The following is a 17,403-nucleotide window of genomic DNA, read 5'->3' on the forward strand; positions in this document are numbered from 1 at the left end:
GGGGGCCACACTCCGCCAGGCCACCCGCCCAGGAAAACACTGCACCACCGGACCGGTGGGATCGCCGCCAGGCCCCCGCAACGTCCTACCAGAGTCGTCGGGAAGAGGCCATCCACTCCGCCACCAGTCACGTCGTCTCTTGCGCTCTGGCACCAGGAAAGCTCCTCACGACAGGGGCGTTGCAGGCTCCGGCGCCCCCGCTCGAGTCCACCGATGCACCGCTCTCCCCGGGGGGCGTCTGCGCAGCAGCGCAAGGGCCTCAGAAGCCACGGAGTTTCCTGGCAGTCGACTCCGCCCCCTCGCTAGTCTCAGGACTGCCAGCAGCGCCGCCCGGGAAGAATCGCCGTCAATAACTCCGCCGTTCGGCAGGGCATCCACGCTCTACAAGCACCGCTGCAATCAGCAGGTATTCCGACGTCCAGCCAAGGCGTCCGCATGCAGGATAGAGTGGTCAGGATAGCTGCAAGGATTGAAAGAGTGCCCGGTCGGGCGAGAGCCTTGCTAATGCGCGGCCATCTTGGTTCGGCGCCACCTAGCGCCCCCAACTGTTGTGTGCGGTTCAGGTAAAATGAGAGCGCACGTTTTGGGTCCAGACGGTGGAGCCTCTCTAGAAGGATGCGGAAAGAAGGTGGGCAAAGTGATGGTTTGCCCGTTGTGAAAAGCAGTGACAACGTTTGGCAGAAAGGATGGACGGGTTCTGAGCACAACCTTGTCCGGATGGACAGACAGAAAGGGAGGTTTACAAGAAAGAGCCTGGAGCTCACTCACTCGCCTAGCGGAAGTGATGGCAACCAGGAAAGCAGTCTTCAAAGTTAAGAGACGTAGAGGACAGTTGTGAAGAGGCTCATAGGGAGCGCACATCAAATATGTGAGAACCAGGTTCAAGTCCCACTGCGGCCTCACAAAAGGAATAGGAGGGGAAAAGGTGAGTAATGCTTTTGAGGAATCTATTTACAACAGGGGACTTGAAAAGAGAGGGCTGATCAGGGAGCCTGAGAACGGCTGAATTAGCCGAAAGGTAGCCCTTGATAGTGCCCAGAGCAGAGCCCTGCTGGGCCAAGGAAAGAAGGAACAAATGGACTTCTGAAAGCGGGGCAGAAAGGGGGATCCACAGCCTTTGCTGTGCACCATGCCGCAAATTTGTTCCACCTGCAGGCGTATACCAACTTAGTGGAGAAACGCCTGGCTGCCAGAATGACATTACAAACTTCAGGAGGCAACTGCCGCCGCCCAATCTCCACGCAATGAGGTGGAGACTGGACAGGTTCGGGTGGAGGACCGTCCCCTGCTGCTGCGACAGAAGATCCTCCCGAAGAGGCAGTCGGATCAGGGGAGCGATGGTCATACTGAGTAGCTTGGGATACCATACTCTTCAAGCCCAGTCCGGAGCCACAAGGATGACTTGGGCCCAGTCGCGCCTGATCTTCAGCACTCTGGGCAGAAGTGGTATAGGCAGAAAGGGGCACAACAGACCGCAACTCCACTCGCGACAAAAAGCGTCGCCAAGCGAGCGCCGCCTTGGAAATTACAACACGCAGGACTGCTGACATTTCACGTTCTCTTCGGTAGCGAATAGATCTAACCAAGGCTCTCCCCACTGTTGAAAGAGACCTTGCCCACGTCCGAATGCAGACGCCATTCGTGATCCATCATGCACCTGCAGCTGAGTTCGTCCGCCCTGGCGTTCAGTGAATCTGCCAGGTGTTGAACCACCAGGGAAATGCCCTGATGTTCCAGCCATGTCCATAGGCGCCGAGCCTCCTGACATAGGGTCCACGACCCCACCCCGCCCTGTTTGTTGCAGTAAAACATGGCGGTGGTGTCTGTCAACACCTGCACTACTCTCCCCTTGACAGAGGGAAGGAAAGCCTTCAGTGCAAGTCGGATCGCCCAGAGCTCCAGAAGGCTGATATGGAGCCGGGACTCCGCCGGAGACCAGAGGCCTAGGATCTCCGCCTCTCTTCCATGTGGCCGCCCCATCCCAGGAGGGACGCATCTGTCACCACTGGGTGCTCCGGTTGGGGAAGGGAAAGGGATCTGCCATTGACCCAAAGCCGGTTTGTGAGCCACCACTGCAATTGTCGTGCAGTGCCCTCTGAGATCTGGACAGACGAGGACAGGTTCCCCTGATGCTGCACCCACTGGAACTTCAGGTCCCACTGCAGAGCCCGCATATGCCTGGCATGATCGACCAGAAGGATGCAGGAGGCCATGAAGCCCAGCAGCCTCAGGGTCATCCTGACCGAAACCTAGGAGAAAGGCCGAAAGATTGGAATCAGAGCCTGAATATCCTGAACTCGACATTTCGGGAGGATAGACTCGAAAGAGCGTGGTATCCAGAACCGCTCCGATGAAGAGGAGCTTCTGAGGGGGAATCAGGCGCAACTTTGGCACATTGATGGAGAACCCCAGCAAATACAGGAGGTCGGCCATAGTCTGGAGGTGGGAGACGACTGCCTAGGGCGATCCCACCTTAAACAGCCAGTCGAGATAGGGGGAAGACTGGAACCCTTAATCTGCGCAGATGAGCTGTGACCACCGCCATCACTTTTGTAAACACCCAAGGGGCGCTGGTAAGGCCAAAGAGGAGCACGGTAAACTGAAAGTGTTCGTGGCCTACCGTAAACCACAGGTAATACCGGTGGGCCGGCAGGACGGGAATATGGAAATATGCATCCTGCAGATCCAAGACTACCATCCAGTCTCTGGCGTCGAGGGCAGACAAGACCTGAGCCAGAGCTAACATCTTGAACTTCTCCTTCCAGAGGAAGCGATTAACATTCCGGAGGTCTAAGATAGGACGCAGGCCCTTGTCCTTCTTGGGCACCAGAAAGTAGTGGGAGTAACAACCACGACCATCAGGAATGCGCTCAATGGCCCCCTTGGCCAAGAGGGTCACAACTTCCTGTTGAAGTGCCAAGTGATCCCCTGACATGTGGTGGTACTGGGGTTGCATGGCTGGAGGGGTAGTCTCAAAGGGGAGTAGCCCCTTCGGACTATTTGTAAAACCCACCTGTCTGTAGTAATGGTGCGCCAGTGGGGGAGGTGATGGCGAATCCTGCCGCCCACTGGCGGGCCGCCCCTTCTTTGGCCACGAAAGAAGCGAAAAGCAGAAGGCGGAGGAGTCCGAGAGGCCGAAAGGCTCAAGGACTTGGCCGTAGCCCGTGAGTCCTTAAAACACACCAACACACTATCTGCCTCGTTGACTAAAAGGCGAATGCCATCAAAGAGCATGTCCATGAGTGTTCTGGACATCCCCAGAGAAGCCCTCAACCAGGCGTGGCGACGGAGCGCCACTGTTGTGGAAACCCCTCTGCCCAGCGAGTCCGCGGTGTTAAGGCCACATCGAATTGTGAACGTGGCTGCATCTCGCCTTTCAGCAATAGCCTGAGAGAGCACTGTCCGGCCCTCCTCCGGACACTGAGGCAGCACTTGCGTCCCTGTATCCCACACAGAGTGGGAATAGCGGCCCAAGAGGCATGCGGTGGTCACAGACCGCAGCTCTGAACTGGCGGAAGAAAAAATCATCTTCCCAAACTGGTCCAGTCTCTTGGATTCCCTATCTGGGGGTGCAGTAGGGAATGCGCTTTGGGACATGGAGGCTTGGACACCCAAGCTCTCAGGGCTGGGGTGTTGGGAGAGGAAAAGGGGGTCGCCCGGGGCCGGGCTATGGCATCGGACCACGTTCCTAGCCACATGAGCCCCTGTGTTGGGCCTGGACCAGGTGCCCAAAATAACGTCAGAAAGTGCATCATTAAAAGGCAGCAGTGACTCCGCAGGACTTCTCTCAGGAGGTTAGTCCTGACGTACAAGTTACTTACCTTCGGTAACGATGTATCTGGTAGAGACAATTCCAGCTGCAGATTCCTTAACATAGAATTATCCCCAGGCGTGAGACTGGAACCAGAATATTTTTTTGCCACAGCATCTCTACGCGCCAGGGGGCGGCACCATGTGACTCCGCCCGACGTAGTCCGTGGACGTGACATCAGCGAGGTCACATTAGTCCCACCCCGGCGCGCTGTCAGTTTTATTCGGAGAACCTTTCCGCGCCACAACGCGGAGCCATCACAAACAAAACTGTGAGAGTATGGGAACAGTGTGCGAAAAAATCAGTGAAACAGAAAGGGAAGAAGCGAATGGTGAGAAACAGTACCATTAGGGACCATGCCAGCACTGTGTTATTAAAAGTCATGGTAGGGAAAGAGCAGAGCACCGCTCTGAGAAGCAACCCTGCAAAGAGAAGGCGATATCCTCCCTGGAGGCAGAAAAACATGTGAAAAATGTCGTGGCAAACGACAAAGTCAGCAACCACAATCTTAAACAGTCTATCATAACTTCACTCGTTTTGAGGGATCATTGACATTATGGTTGAGACTTTGGAAATATTTTAATCTGATATCTTCTATCTTACTTTGACATACATGAGAATTGAAGCTAACCGTCAAGATTGGTTTTATAATTATTACTCTGAATGGCTGACTAGTGCCTTGATCCTTCGAATAATACGTGGTCTATGCACATAACTAATATTTTAGACTGGTTTTATAATTCTTGCTTTGATCGGCTGACCATTGCCTTGATCCTTTGAACAATACGTGGTCTTTACACATAACAAATATTTAGCCCTGATGAAGTTCCTATTTAAGGAACGAAACGCGTCGGCTGTTGTCCTGCTATTTTAATCTAAAAAAGAATAAAGGAATTTGAAAAAAGACTAATTAGATTCCAGTGTGACTTCATCCCTGGTGCTGCCTCCATTTTTTCTTCAAATCGTGTTTCTGGATCACCAGTGAGACCTTTGTGCAGCAGGTCTCGGAAGGCTAATGGCACAGGACTTTTGATACTCTTTTGGACATTGAGATTGAAGTGCTTAACGTGTAGTCAGCTGCATCTCCAGTGATTTTCTTCAAAATCTATAACAGTGAAGGGCAACAAGTCCGAAACAGATGAGTAACGACATCACCCCAAGACAACACCATCAAGGAGTGTTGTATCCCTTGTAAAGAGCTAAGGGCTGAGGCACAGCCAAGAGACCCCAACCCAGAGTACTGTAGAGGAGTCAGAAACCCCAAGCAATGAAAAAAGGGAGAAGATTATGAGTAGGCCCCACACTGGAATAACCAGGGTGTAGGGATGAAGAAGTACACATGAACCTACTGTCCAATCACCAGAAAAGAAGGAGTGGAACAAATAAACAGAACAAAGCATCCTGCCAGGGAGGAAGAAGACAAAGTTACCCGGAGGCAGGCGAGTGCAGAAGACCAAGCTGAAGGGTCCTCGCAGAACGGGGAGGAAGGGTGGGCCGTGAAAGAATCTGCGGCTAGAATCGTCTCTACCAGTTACATCGTTACCGAAGGTAAGTAACTTGTACGTCTGATAGAGACTACTAGCCACAGATTCCCTAACGTAGAATAGATACCCTAGCCATACCCAGAGGGGACGAGGGTCTGCAAGAGAACCTCACCAGCTTGGAAGAACACAGGGCCCCAACAGGGGATGTGTCATGGGGACAGGGAGGACGGTCCAGCCCTCACCAAGCAGAAGTAAGGAAGAACAAGGAGAAGGGAAGGCCAGGATACCACAAGCCTACCCGAGGGGCAAAGGGCGTCCGCCAGAAAACCCGGAGGGACAGACGGCAACAAGCGAGTACCAAAGGAAGAAAAGAACGACCTGCAAAATCCAAGGAGAAGAGGTGGAACGGAGGCAGAGCCCGTCTCAGGAGAACACACACAGCGAAGGGGACAGCTGAACGGGTATCAGCCCCGAGGCAGGGTGCTAGGCAGGAACGGCCCCACAGTCTATAAGCGCAGACGTGAGAAGGAAGACACAGTCGCGCAAAACTCCAGCAAAGCAAGGGACAGGAGCACACGGGTACACGCCGAGGCCCACGGAGGTGGACCTTAACCACCAGGCGTGCGCAGCAGGCGGCTGGTGATACTATGAAGTAGTGCGCCCAGAACAAGTCGAGTGCAAGATGAAGACAGAGGCAAGGGAACCCCAGAACAAGCCCCAGAGAAGGACAGTCCCAGTGTCACAACTCGGCCCACGAAGAGAAGTGGAACTGGCCAGAAGATAAAGAGGAGAATATCCCCCAAAGAAGCAGCCCGGGAGGGGGGGGAAACGGTAAAAATCAACCCCCGTGAAGCGAGATTACGTAGTACAGGCCTAAAGCAATCAACCAGAACACAGGAGAACACCAGGAAAAACCGCCCCCTGGAACACAAGGCAGAGGACCAGGTCGAAACGTCAGATAATAAGGTGGAAACACCAAGACACGATGCAGTAGACGGCACGACAAAAGTCGGTCTGTCGATCCAGCGGCTGAAGAGGGAAGGCAAAACGCACAGAAGCAGATATTCCTCGGGAACAAAGGGCAAAATGTACGGCCGGCAATCCCTGCAGAAGAAGGGTAGAAACACCATTGGATACTGAGCGGGACAGAACCTGGAGCAGCGCAAGCTGCGCTAAGGCAGAAGAAAAAAAAAAAAAAGACCACGCCAAGCAGTATACAGTGATGCGAGGAACCCGAGAAGGTATCCACACCCGCCCAGCTCAGGACAGAGCTATACAATAGCCTACAAGTACCCCACCTGGGGTATGACACGTCCCGAAAAAAAAACGGGGAACACCTCTTAAGGAAACCCGCAGCAGAGGTCAAGAACATAAAAGACCTGTGGGTATCACCACAGGCTGCTTACCAATCAGACTAAAAATACACAGATGGTCCAACCTGAGGACCTATACGGGTTCACTAACAGCCAAAAATCACATCACAAAAGTGGAAGGGCTGTACCAGCAGCCAAAAGTACAGAGGGGCCAACGTAAGGACCCTGAAGGCATTCCAAGCCACACACAGCACACAGACGGGCCAACCGAAACACTAGGCCCAACGAGAAAGGTGGGATAAACGCCTCCCATAAGACACCTGAGGAGCGTTAAGTCGAAGCTTACGGAGGGGGAGGAGGACGGAGCCTCGCAAGGAGTCATTGAATAGTGGAGTCCGCGTGGGTGTTAAAATAAAGGAATCCCATCAAAAGGCAGGTCAACAAGACGCTTCCGAATTTTCTCAGGAAAGACGCTATCCCGCAACCAAGCATGGCGGCGGAGGGCCACAGAACTCGCCATAGTGCGGGCGAGAGAATCAGACATCCAAGGCCGAACGGAGAATAAATGCAGTTAACTCCCAACCATCCAGCACAAGGTGCCGCAGATCAGCACGGGCACCTTCGTGGGAGGTGCGAGACAGAAGGGATTCCGCGGAATCCCATAGGTCGGAGGTAGCCCTGGCCAACACACAAAGTGTGTTGAGCGCGTGCAGAGCAGCACTAGTGGAAGCGAAAATGTTACGCCCCCAGGAGTCCAACCACCGGGCCTCCCGAGACCGAGGGAGCAACACTGAAGGCAAGGAAGGAAAAGCAGTCTGCAGAACAGGGCCCTGGCCAGATGGGTGGGGAAAAAGGCAGCCTGGATCATGCGGGGCAGGACGGTGGCGGAGCGGCTGAGGCACTGGATCCCCCATAGCAGGACGCCCCCCACAGGAGAGATGTGGATCGAAGCTTCAGATGGAAGAAGCGGCTCCTCTCCAACAGAGCCCTGGTGGAGAACCTCCAACAAGTGGTCCGTTGGGAGTGGAGCGACCGGGCTGCCCATGTGCAAAATGCCTGTGGCCGTGAAGATGGCCCGGACAAAGCCTACACTCTCCTCCGTAGGGCGTCGTGGGGGAGAGAGCAACTCTTCCATGGGCGAAGGCTGCAAACTAAGCCGCCCGTCCCTGTGCCCTGCTGAAAGAAGAAACGGCCAGCCCCTGTGGAATGGAAGACCCATAGACGAGTGAGGGGCCTGAGGGGTCTCCGGGAGAAGGCAAAGAAGCCAGCGGGGCAACCAACTGGAAGGTGCGGAAGAGCAGGTCCTGGGGCCGTGGACGCGGAGACGGCATAGAACCCGCCCTGGAAGCTGCCGGGGAAAAGGCAACGATGCGGCATCCAGTCTCCTGTGAAGAGGAGACAAGGAGACGAAAATCCTCCGGAGAGGAAGGGACATCTGGAGAAGAGTTGACGATCCAAATTCGGGATGGCGCCGGAGAGTCCGCCATGGGCACATGTGTGCCGTCGATCGGTGCCGAAGTGTCTACCAGGGGTGCCGAGTCGACCTCCACCACGTGCCTCATAGTATAGGAGAAGGGGGCGGGGTTGGAGCCGAAACGGCCAATGAACGGCGCCGAAAAGGCACCGGCGCGACCTCTGACGAGGCAGCTGGCTGTGCAGAGGACCGAGAGGGAGTCGGGGAGGCGCCCCGGGTCCTGGCCTCCACCCGCGGTGCCGCCAGGGCCGGGGAGGAAAGCCGTCGGCATCAGAAAGGCGTCGGCTCGGCCTCCAGTAAGACAGCCTCCTGCCCAGAGGACCGCGAAGGACTCGGGGACGAGCCATGAGTCCCGACGACCTCCTGCGACACCACAGGGAACCCAGCAGGTTTTGCGGCGAGGCGGTGACACCGTGGGTCAAAGAGGGGAACCCCCGTAGGGCCGCACCTAGACGACACCACACCTCCAAAACCTGAATCCGAACTAGTCTGCGCCAGGGGTGAAGCTGCAGGTGAGTCCGCAGAAGGCCCCACGCATGGCGAGGGATCCGCGGACACCTCAGAGAGGAAGGGGGCCCACAGGGGGGCCCAAAGAAGCCTGTCGCCCCAATGCCAGGAAACGGCGGATAGGGTGGCGACGGGCAAGGGCGCACGTCTAGAGAGGAACCCGCACCCTCTGCAGAATGAGGACAGGGCATCGGTGGCCAGCTGCAGGACTTACCGGCGGGCGACGCCCATGGGGGCTCGGTGAAGGACGATGCCGCAGCCGGTAGGGGACAGACGCTGTGACGAGACCGATCTGGACAAGCGGGCCGAAAGCAATTTCATCCGGCGCTCCCACCGAGACTTTGGCTTGAGATGCTGACAAGCGTCGCAGTCCGTAGAATCATGGTGCTCGTCCAAACTTCACATACAAATAGGGTCAGGGTCCGTCGCCGACATCTGACGCGTACAAGAAGCACACGTCTTGAAACCCGAAGGCATTGCACACTGTTCCAACTACGTTAAGAGAGGCCTGAAAACAGGTCAAGGGAACTCACTCCGGATCCGCGTTGCACGCAGAAAAGAAGGAAAACTGACGTCAGTGCGTCAGGGTGGGATTTATGTGACCTCGCTGAAGTCACGTCCGCAGACTGTCAGGGCGGAGTCACGTGGTGCCGCCCCCCGGCACGTAGATGCTGTGGCAAAAAAAATTCCGGATCCAGTCTCACGCCTGGGGATAATTCTACGTTAAGGAATCTGCGTCTAGTAGTCTATCAGATGGCAACTGTAGGGAGTTGTTGGAGGTGGAGAACCTCGACCTCCCTACGCAACACCACTGCGTAACTAGCACCCTCCTCCGTAACCACGGTAGGAGGAGTTAGCATGCCAAAGTCAGGAGAGGTGTCAAGACCACTGGCATCCCCCTGCTCCTCTGCTCAGTCCGGGTCATACTCATACTGAGCTGTGAGAGGGTCCTCACACCCCTCCCAGTCCTCCCCTTCCTCCAAAGGCTGATGTACAGGCCGAAAATACGGAGGTTGGACATAGGGAAAGAAGGGTCCCATCGGCGTTGAGCGATGCCGTTCCGGCTCCGTGTCCACATCGGGGCTGAAACTAGGGAACACGTCGTCTGGGGCCGAGCGAGGTCGGAGGAGGTTCCATGGGGTCAACGTCGGTGGAGGTGTGACAAGGTCAACCGGCATTGACCGGGATCCACAGCGATGCCAGAGCCACCGACAGGGAGGGGCGAGGACCCCCAGTCAGGCCCACGAGGGCCGGACGGTCGAAAGAGGCAGGCCATGGCTGACAAATTCCTGAAGCTGGTCCTGAGTCGCCAACGGACCTGGGAAGGGCGGGTGGGCCGACGGCAACTGCGTAGGCTCCCCCGGAGCTGCGGGGGAGGCACCGCCCGCACCCTCAACCACGCCGCGCGACAGCAAGTTGGAGAGCGTTGGCGCTTCTTAGACTTCTTGTGATGCTTCGCCTTACCTGACCCCGAGTGCGAAGACTTCTATCCAGACGACGATGGTGGTGGTGGTGGCTCCGTGACCGTCCCTCGACCTCCCACGGGACCTTAGGCGGTGTGGAGCCGACTGCCGGACTTCAAGCAACTTTCGGGACAGTTCCCGCAAACTCTTCGGCACCATGGCCCGGCAGTCGGGGCATGACTTGGGGTCATGGTCGTGCCCCATGCAGTAAAGACGCACGCAGTGCGGGTCCGTCACCGACATCGTGCGACAATAAGCCTTGAAAAACTCAGTCAAAAAATGACTGGGGTACCGCTCTCTCCGGATCTGCACTTCCTGGAACGGTAAAAGAAAGAACTGATGCCAGCGTGCGAGGGCGGCGTTCAAGTAGCTACCGCGACGTCATCTTGGAGACCACGATGCCAACGACTGACATCGAGCCGCACAACGCCACCTTCCGACACGCAGGGGTACTGCTGACGAAAACTTTCCGGATCCAGTCCAACGCCTAGAGGTAATTCTAAGGTAAGGAACCTATCACTACGTGTTTCTTTCAGATATTTCCTCTCCATCACTGGTGACAAGAAGAAACATATTTCAATGTGACCACTTGTGTGCGCAACTATTGCCGCTAAATGAACCTTCAAGGATGCCAAAGTCCGTTTCAAATCTAGAAGGAGTTTAAAGTACTACAGTACTGTTTTGTCTCTAGTGATCTTATTTAATAATCCTTCCTTAAGCCATCAGAGTGAGTATCTTTTCCACTTAGCTATATAGCACTATCTATTTGTCAGTCTTCTTCCCTCGCTAAAAGACCGTCATTGTCTTTTCCGGTAACTTCAGAAGCCATGCTGCCAGGCTTACAGACTCTGGTTCTGGGTGAAAGACCTTTCCTTCTCGCATTGTTAGTAGATCTTGTCTGACTGGTAATTTGTGGATCTTTCCCTGAGAGAGCTCTATTAGTTCTGAAAACCATCTTTGTCTCGTCCACTGTGGTGCAATTATTATTCGAGTCATGCTGCCAATGATGCATTTGTTGATCACATTGTGAAATAGTGGTTTCGGGGGAAAAGGTACGCAAATTTACCAACCCAATCTAGCAACAGTTCATTCCCCATAGACTGGAGGCAATATTGTCTCAAGAAAAAAGGGCTTACATTTTGATTTCAATGGTGTTGCGAATAGATCTATCTCTGGTGCTCCTTATTTCTGAAAGATCTTGGAGGACTGACTGGTTCCGTTGCCATTCGTGAGACCATGACGCTTGTCTGCTTCGACACTGTCCTTTCCTGGTAGGCGGACCGCTAAGATCTCCAGTTTCTTTTGAATAGCCCAATTCCATATTTCTTGTGCTAATCTCAACAGTGGTAGAGACCGTGTCTCACCCCGTTTATGTAAAACATGGTGGTTGTGTTGTCTGTTTATATCAGTTATGTTCTTACCATAGCTTTTTCTTAAAGGCTATTAAGGCTAGGAATCTTTACAGATCCCCTTTACTTTGAGATTGTTCATGAGTGCTCCCCATCCCATCTGTGAGGTATATCTAATTGTTACAATTGAAGTTGGTTGTGTAAATGTTCTTCCTTACGTTATATCGGACCTTTTCCACCACCCTATCTCTATCCTTCCTCTATCCTTTGTGTGACAATCACTAGATCTTCCCAACTCCCAGTACCCTTTGACCATTGCACTCATAGCCATTCCTGAAATGGTCTCATTTGGAGTCCTATGTTTGGTATCAAATGGATGCAGGAAGCCATCATTCCTAGTAGCTTCCTCACCGTCCTCACTGTCAGTGCCTCCCACCTTCTGGTATAGCTGAGCTTCCTTCAACAGTCCTACTGTTGCTCGCATTACTTTCCCCTGAATTGAATTTATTCTGGCTCCCAATAACATTTGCTCTTGTTCTGGTACTGGAGGTGACTTCTCTATGTTTACCGAGATTCCTAGCTGGTATAGAGTTCTTATTACTTGCTGAATATGCTCCTTCTATCTTTTGTATGAGTCTGCCCTTACCAGCTAGTCGTCCAGGTATGGATAGAAGTGTATGCCATGCCTTCGAAGGTTTGCTGCTAATGCCGCTTGACACTTTGTGATTACTCTTTTAGCTGATTTTATTTCGAATGCTAGCACCTTGAACTGATAGTGTTCTTTGTCTACCACAAAACTGAGGTATTTTTGTTCATGGGAATGTGTAAATAAGTGCCTTTTAAGTCGATTGTTGCCATGTAATCACCTACTCGCATCTGTGGTATTACCTCTTGCAAAGTTGTCATCTTGAACTTTGCATTTTTAAGCATTTGTTCAAAAACCTTAGCCAGGATCGGACAGTGTCCAGTTTGCCTTTGGAAATATGTGGAGAAATTTCCCTTGTTTATTTCTCTGGCACCTTTTCTATTGCTCTTTTGCCAAAATCTCCTCTACTTCCTTGTGTAGTTTTTTTTTTTGGAGTGTATTTTCCTCCTTGGACCTTATGTTCAAAATCCATTTGTCTTTAGTGATTTTCCTCCACTCCTGAGGGAAATCTTTAATCCAGCCTCCTACTGGTGTTAAATGTACGAATGCTTGGTGCTGTAAGCTTGCTCCTTGTCCTCTTTCTTCCCTTGCTAGCTCACTCCAGGATCTGAATGGAGTGTGTTGTGTTTGTTGGAAAGTCACTTGCTTGCAGGGGGTATTCCTCCCCTGCGTGGTAGTCCTCTTCCACATGGACGTCTGTGAAAGGACTGTCTTCCTTGCTGGTACTGCTAACCTTGTTGCAGATGTGACGGATTTCCTCCCTGATATGTTTGATGGGAGGTTGCCAGATGGAAAGTGCCATTTCCTGACAGGATGGTTCCTCTACGCATATTGCCTCTGAATTGCAATGCCCCCATTGATTTTGCAGTCTTATTATCCTTCTACAACTGATTCAGTGTCATCTACTTCACTTCCGAACAGCTGTTCTCCGTTAAATGGTGCATTTAAGATGTTGTCTTTAACTCCTGGTTTGAAACCTGAAATGTGTAGTGAGGCACGTCTTCTTTCTGTGAAGCCAATCAACATTTGTCTGCTTGATGTGTCCGCAGAATCTAGGGCTGATTTTAAACAAGTGTTGGGGATAATTTTGGCATCTTCTACCAGATGGGCCACTCTCTTGATATGGTTCTGTTAGGTGTCTCATCAACTATTTCTTCCCAATGTTGATAGACGTGACGGTTGAGCAAATCTTTTGAATTAGCAATGCACCATTGATTTGGGGCACATCCCTCTACCTTTCGGCCCATAAAATCCATCTTCTAACTCTCCTTATCTGGAGGAGGACATGTTGTGCTTGGTGTACATTTGTTCTTTTCCTAGTAGAGGAAGTTAGAATAAAATCTGCTGAGACCGTACCATTAATGTAACTTGGGTCCTTAGAGAAGTGTTTATATTTCTTCTCTGCTCGAGGAGTAACTGCTCTACATGTGTCCGGCTCTTTAAAAGCTTCCTTTCCTTGATCTAACACTTGGCAACATAGGGAGAAATTGGTTCCTAGATTGCGTAGGGTGGATCGTTTCTAATAAACACGATTTGGGTTTTTCCTCCTCAAATTGAATTCCATATCCATCTGCTGTCTTCTTGCTCACCAGATCATACACCCTAATGTCGTCTGGTGGTGACAGCCTCGAAGGATGTGACGACCGCTTCTTCTGGAGAATCTGTTTCGAGATCCTGCCAATGTACTTCTAGGTATCCTTAAGCCTCAGAACTTATGTACATCTGTTCCTCCTCCTCTCCATAGAAGATTTCCTCTTCCTACTCCTCTTGAGGCTCGGTTATCTTCGACGCTCTTCTCCCCTTGCTCTGTTGTCGAGCTCTTAGTAGGGAATCTATACTGTTCTAGACTTTCAAAGTCCTTTTGTAAAATAACAGCCATTTCAGCCTTGAGCATTCTCCTCTTTCTCTATCTACGGCACTTGTGGTTCAGCATCTCTAATTTCAGATTTTTCAAAGAGTCTTTCGAAGATAGCACCGTTGGCTAACCTGGTCTCTCAGATTTTGACTGCTCCTGCTTTGATTTTGATGCATCGTTTCCTCAACAGCCCTTCGAAGTCTTGGATTTTTTGGTGGGTTTTACCGCTGCAGTGCCCTTTTCGAAGTATCGGAGGGTACTCTCCTCTCTGGGCGCGGCCGCGGTCGAGTGCTTCGACGCCAAGGCTCCATTTGAGCTCACAGTCTGTTTTTTGGGACTCTTACGTTTTTAGAGGATGATGGTTCTCTTACCTCTCGAGAAGTCTTCTTGCTCCCTTGTACTTGGGTGTCCACGATCTGGATGTTGATCTCTTCCTCACCCTCTGAGATGTTCTCTGTCACTTGAGAGGCCCAGGTCTCATAGAGACAGTGCTGGATGTTGGCCCTGCAAGTTGTAGTGGGCTTTTCTCTGCCTCGCTCTTTCACCCTCGGAGTCTTCAGGGAGAACACCATGCATGTGTTGCAGTCCTCACTTCGGTAGACTATCAGATCAGAAGGCAGAGGTTGCCGACTGGATGTTGGTCCTTCCGAGCATACCTTTAATGGCAATTCTAAGAGAACTGGAACAGTGGTTTCTCCATCACAGGGAGCCCCGTGCACGTGCATTGTCTGGATATGTTGAAGAGGTCCCTCACTTCACAGTTAAATTTTCTCTGGTAACTTCTGATGTTGACTGATTCTAGAAATGTTTGTAGCCAATTTTTTGAGAATTTCTTTCCTTCCAATTGTTGGAGTTCCTTCAGCATAAGATGAGACCCAACAGTGGAAAAAACAAAATCTGAAGATGGCAATCAAAGGTGGGAGCTTCCAGCAGAAGCACAACAATGTCACAAGGGGACACCAAATGGTGGTCCGTCATGGCCTACCAAAACAAAAAACAATAGGATTAGAAGGACAAAACGTTTTTTTAGGAGAAATCCGGGCCCAGCCACTAGATAGCGGATTAATGCAGAGCATGTAAATCCAGAAAAGATTCATGCTGCAAAACCTTCATTCGCTTACAAGCTGCACTGCCTCTATACACAGAATGTGCAGGCGAGAGCAACAATTGCCCTCACACAAATGGGACAGAGCAGTGCACTTCACTTGTGCCAACATCATGTTGCAATTGTTACATGTAAAGCAGTATAACATCAAGTAGGTAGTTGTAGATGGAGAAGGGTGAAATTCTGGTAGGTCAATGCCTCGACCTCCCCATAGTTGAGGCACCTCTGAGCGGATGTTATCAGATTTTTGATTCCTCACTCTTCATTCACTTTTCATACACATGACCAGATATTCTGAAGTGCCCTGACTGCTGAAATCTTTGGGTTTTTTTAACGGATGGAGACACAACTAAGGATATTTCTACACAGTTAATAGGTCAAGGAAATACTTTTAGGATCTGGGTTAAAAATACTCAGCCTCAGTACTTCACTGGTATCTGTGAGATTCTGGGCATATCAACTTCCTTTCGTCCCAAAAATTCAAAATGTAAATACGTGAAAAACAATCCAATTGTGCGATTCAAAATTTAAATCTCCACTTGCTGTCTTGTATGGTCCTTAAACACCTATCTGCACCATTCACATGGTCGGCACCCTGCAAGGTTTCCACTACTAAGTACACACTATATATATAGATATTCTCAGGGGTGAACATCTACCTCTCTCATTTTCAAATAACCCTTCAGATTGAAAGGTTCCACTATACATTGATTTCTTTCTGTTTTTTGCTGTGGATCTGGATACCCCTTCATTACAGCTGGATTTCAAACTTGCATAACTATTCAAGAAAGCGTCTAGTGATAAAACTCAGGTGATTACAAAAACGTCTTGATATCTTAGCAAATCTTATCCAAATAAAACCAATGTACTTAAAATGTAAAGGCGACAGAAAATCGATGATTCAAAACAAAGTTCTATAGAAAAACTCTGTACGCATCAGTATGATGTTTTATGGAACAATACCACATGGGGTCTATGTCTAGGATTACTTGTGCATCAAAACTTTATATCAAATTGACACTCATCAGCTAGACTTTCCAAAGCAGTTAAGAATTCCTTTTTAGAAGCTGTATTTACTATTTGATGTTAACCAAAAAAAAAGGAAATAAAAACGAATACATAATAAAATGGTGATAATCAGCTTCTGCAATACACTAAACATTTTTGATGCGTACATTCGAGTCATATTTTAAAATATGCAAGTAAGAATTTGCACTTACTAGCAAGACGTTTACTTATCGGCTCCTTTTTATTACTTTTTTTATTCCAATTGCTTTGCTGTGTTTCAACTTCGAATTTCCTTTCATCGTTTATTTTGTTGTGCTCATTGGATCTAGCTTCCTTTAAGCATTCAATCTTCACCAACGGTTCATTATCAATAAAAAATGTGTTAGTACTAATGTGAACCCTCAGTTCCTGAACGTTTTCCTCGACACAACTTGGGGAGGGCTTGGAGACAAAATCAGAATGTGATGGCTCGTAAGCTACGTCTTCAGAAGTTGGGACAGCAAGTGATGGACCGGGCACGGCAACTTTCTCATGTAAGGGAGAATCCTCAGATATTTTTACTGATTTAAGTGGTAAACCGGTACACTGCATTTGAAGATCCTTTTGGCTTTGTGGGGGTTTTTCTGTGGTCTCAGAGAGTTTCACAATACTGTGACTAAGCTTTGCATAGTCGCTGCCTAGTCTTTGACACAACTCATTAATAATAACATCACAATCTCCCAGAAGTTCTACATCAAAGTGCAGATGGTTTAAAGGTTCTCTATTAATTAAGATCTGAGGCACTTCCTGTGGGATGGAACCTGAAGAGAAATAAAAAATAACCATGATTACAAATAAAGTATAAAACATTGCCATTAAAATGAAATAATCATTCACAGTTGAGAGTGTGACCTGAAAGCACCAAGTGAAATAAGTGTATGTATGACCTTTGTTACTTTTGGAACACACCCTCTCTCTTTAGTAACGGACAGCAATTGTTAACATTAATATTGTATCTAGCACTAAATACTGTAGTATTGGCCGCACAGAAACAGGAGATATGCTCTGCGCAGTGTGAAACTATGGCAGAAAAGCACGTTACTTACTTGTGTAACGATATATCTGTTAAGAGACATTAGTTAGTGATAGATTCCTTACCTTAGAATATCCCCAGGCATCAGACTGAATCAGGAAAGTTTGTCAGCAGTACCCCTATGCGCCTTTAGGCGGCGTCGTACGGCTCCACTTAAGTCGTTGGCGTCGTAGTCGTAGTCGCTGGAGCTACTTAGACGCGCCCACGCGCGCTGACGTCAGTTCTGTACACGACTTTCCGCGCCAGGAACACAGAGACATGCAAGATTCTGACCACTGGTGCCTTGAAACTAGGGCCCTGAAAGGGATGATCTTAA

The 17,403-nt window shown here is 50.4% G+C and overlaps 1 protein-coding gene across 6 annotated transcripts in view; it reads right to left on the reverse strand.

Annotated features, from left to right (window-relative positions):
- SIRT1 (sirtuin 1) overlaps nucleotides 1–17,403 on the reverse strand; it is a 647,146-nt gene that overhangs the window by 96,039 nt on the left and 533,704 nt on the right. For all 6 annotated transcript variants that reach the window (XM_085603543.1, XM_085603538.1, XM_085603542.1 and 3 more), the window contains one exon: nucleotides 16,228–16,815. In XM_085603543.1, coding sequence (XP_085459669.1) covers nucleotides 16,228–16,815 — 588 coding nt within the window. The remainder of the gene's footprint in view (nucleotides 1–16,227; nucleotides 16,816–17,403) is intronic.

This window comes from Triturus cristatus, chromosome 1_2 (assembly GCF_964204655.1).
Source record: "Triturus cristatus chromosome 1_2, aTriCri1.1, whole genome shotgun sequence".
Taxonomy (NCBI): Eukaryota; Metazoa; Chordata; class Amphibia; order Caudata; family Salamandridae; genus Triturus; species Triturus cristatus.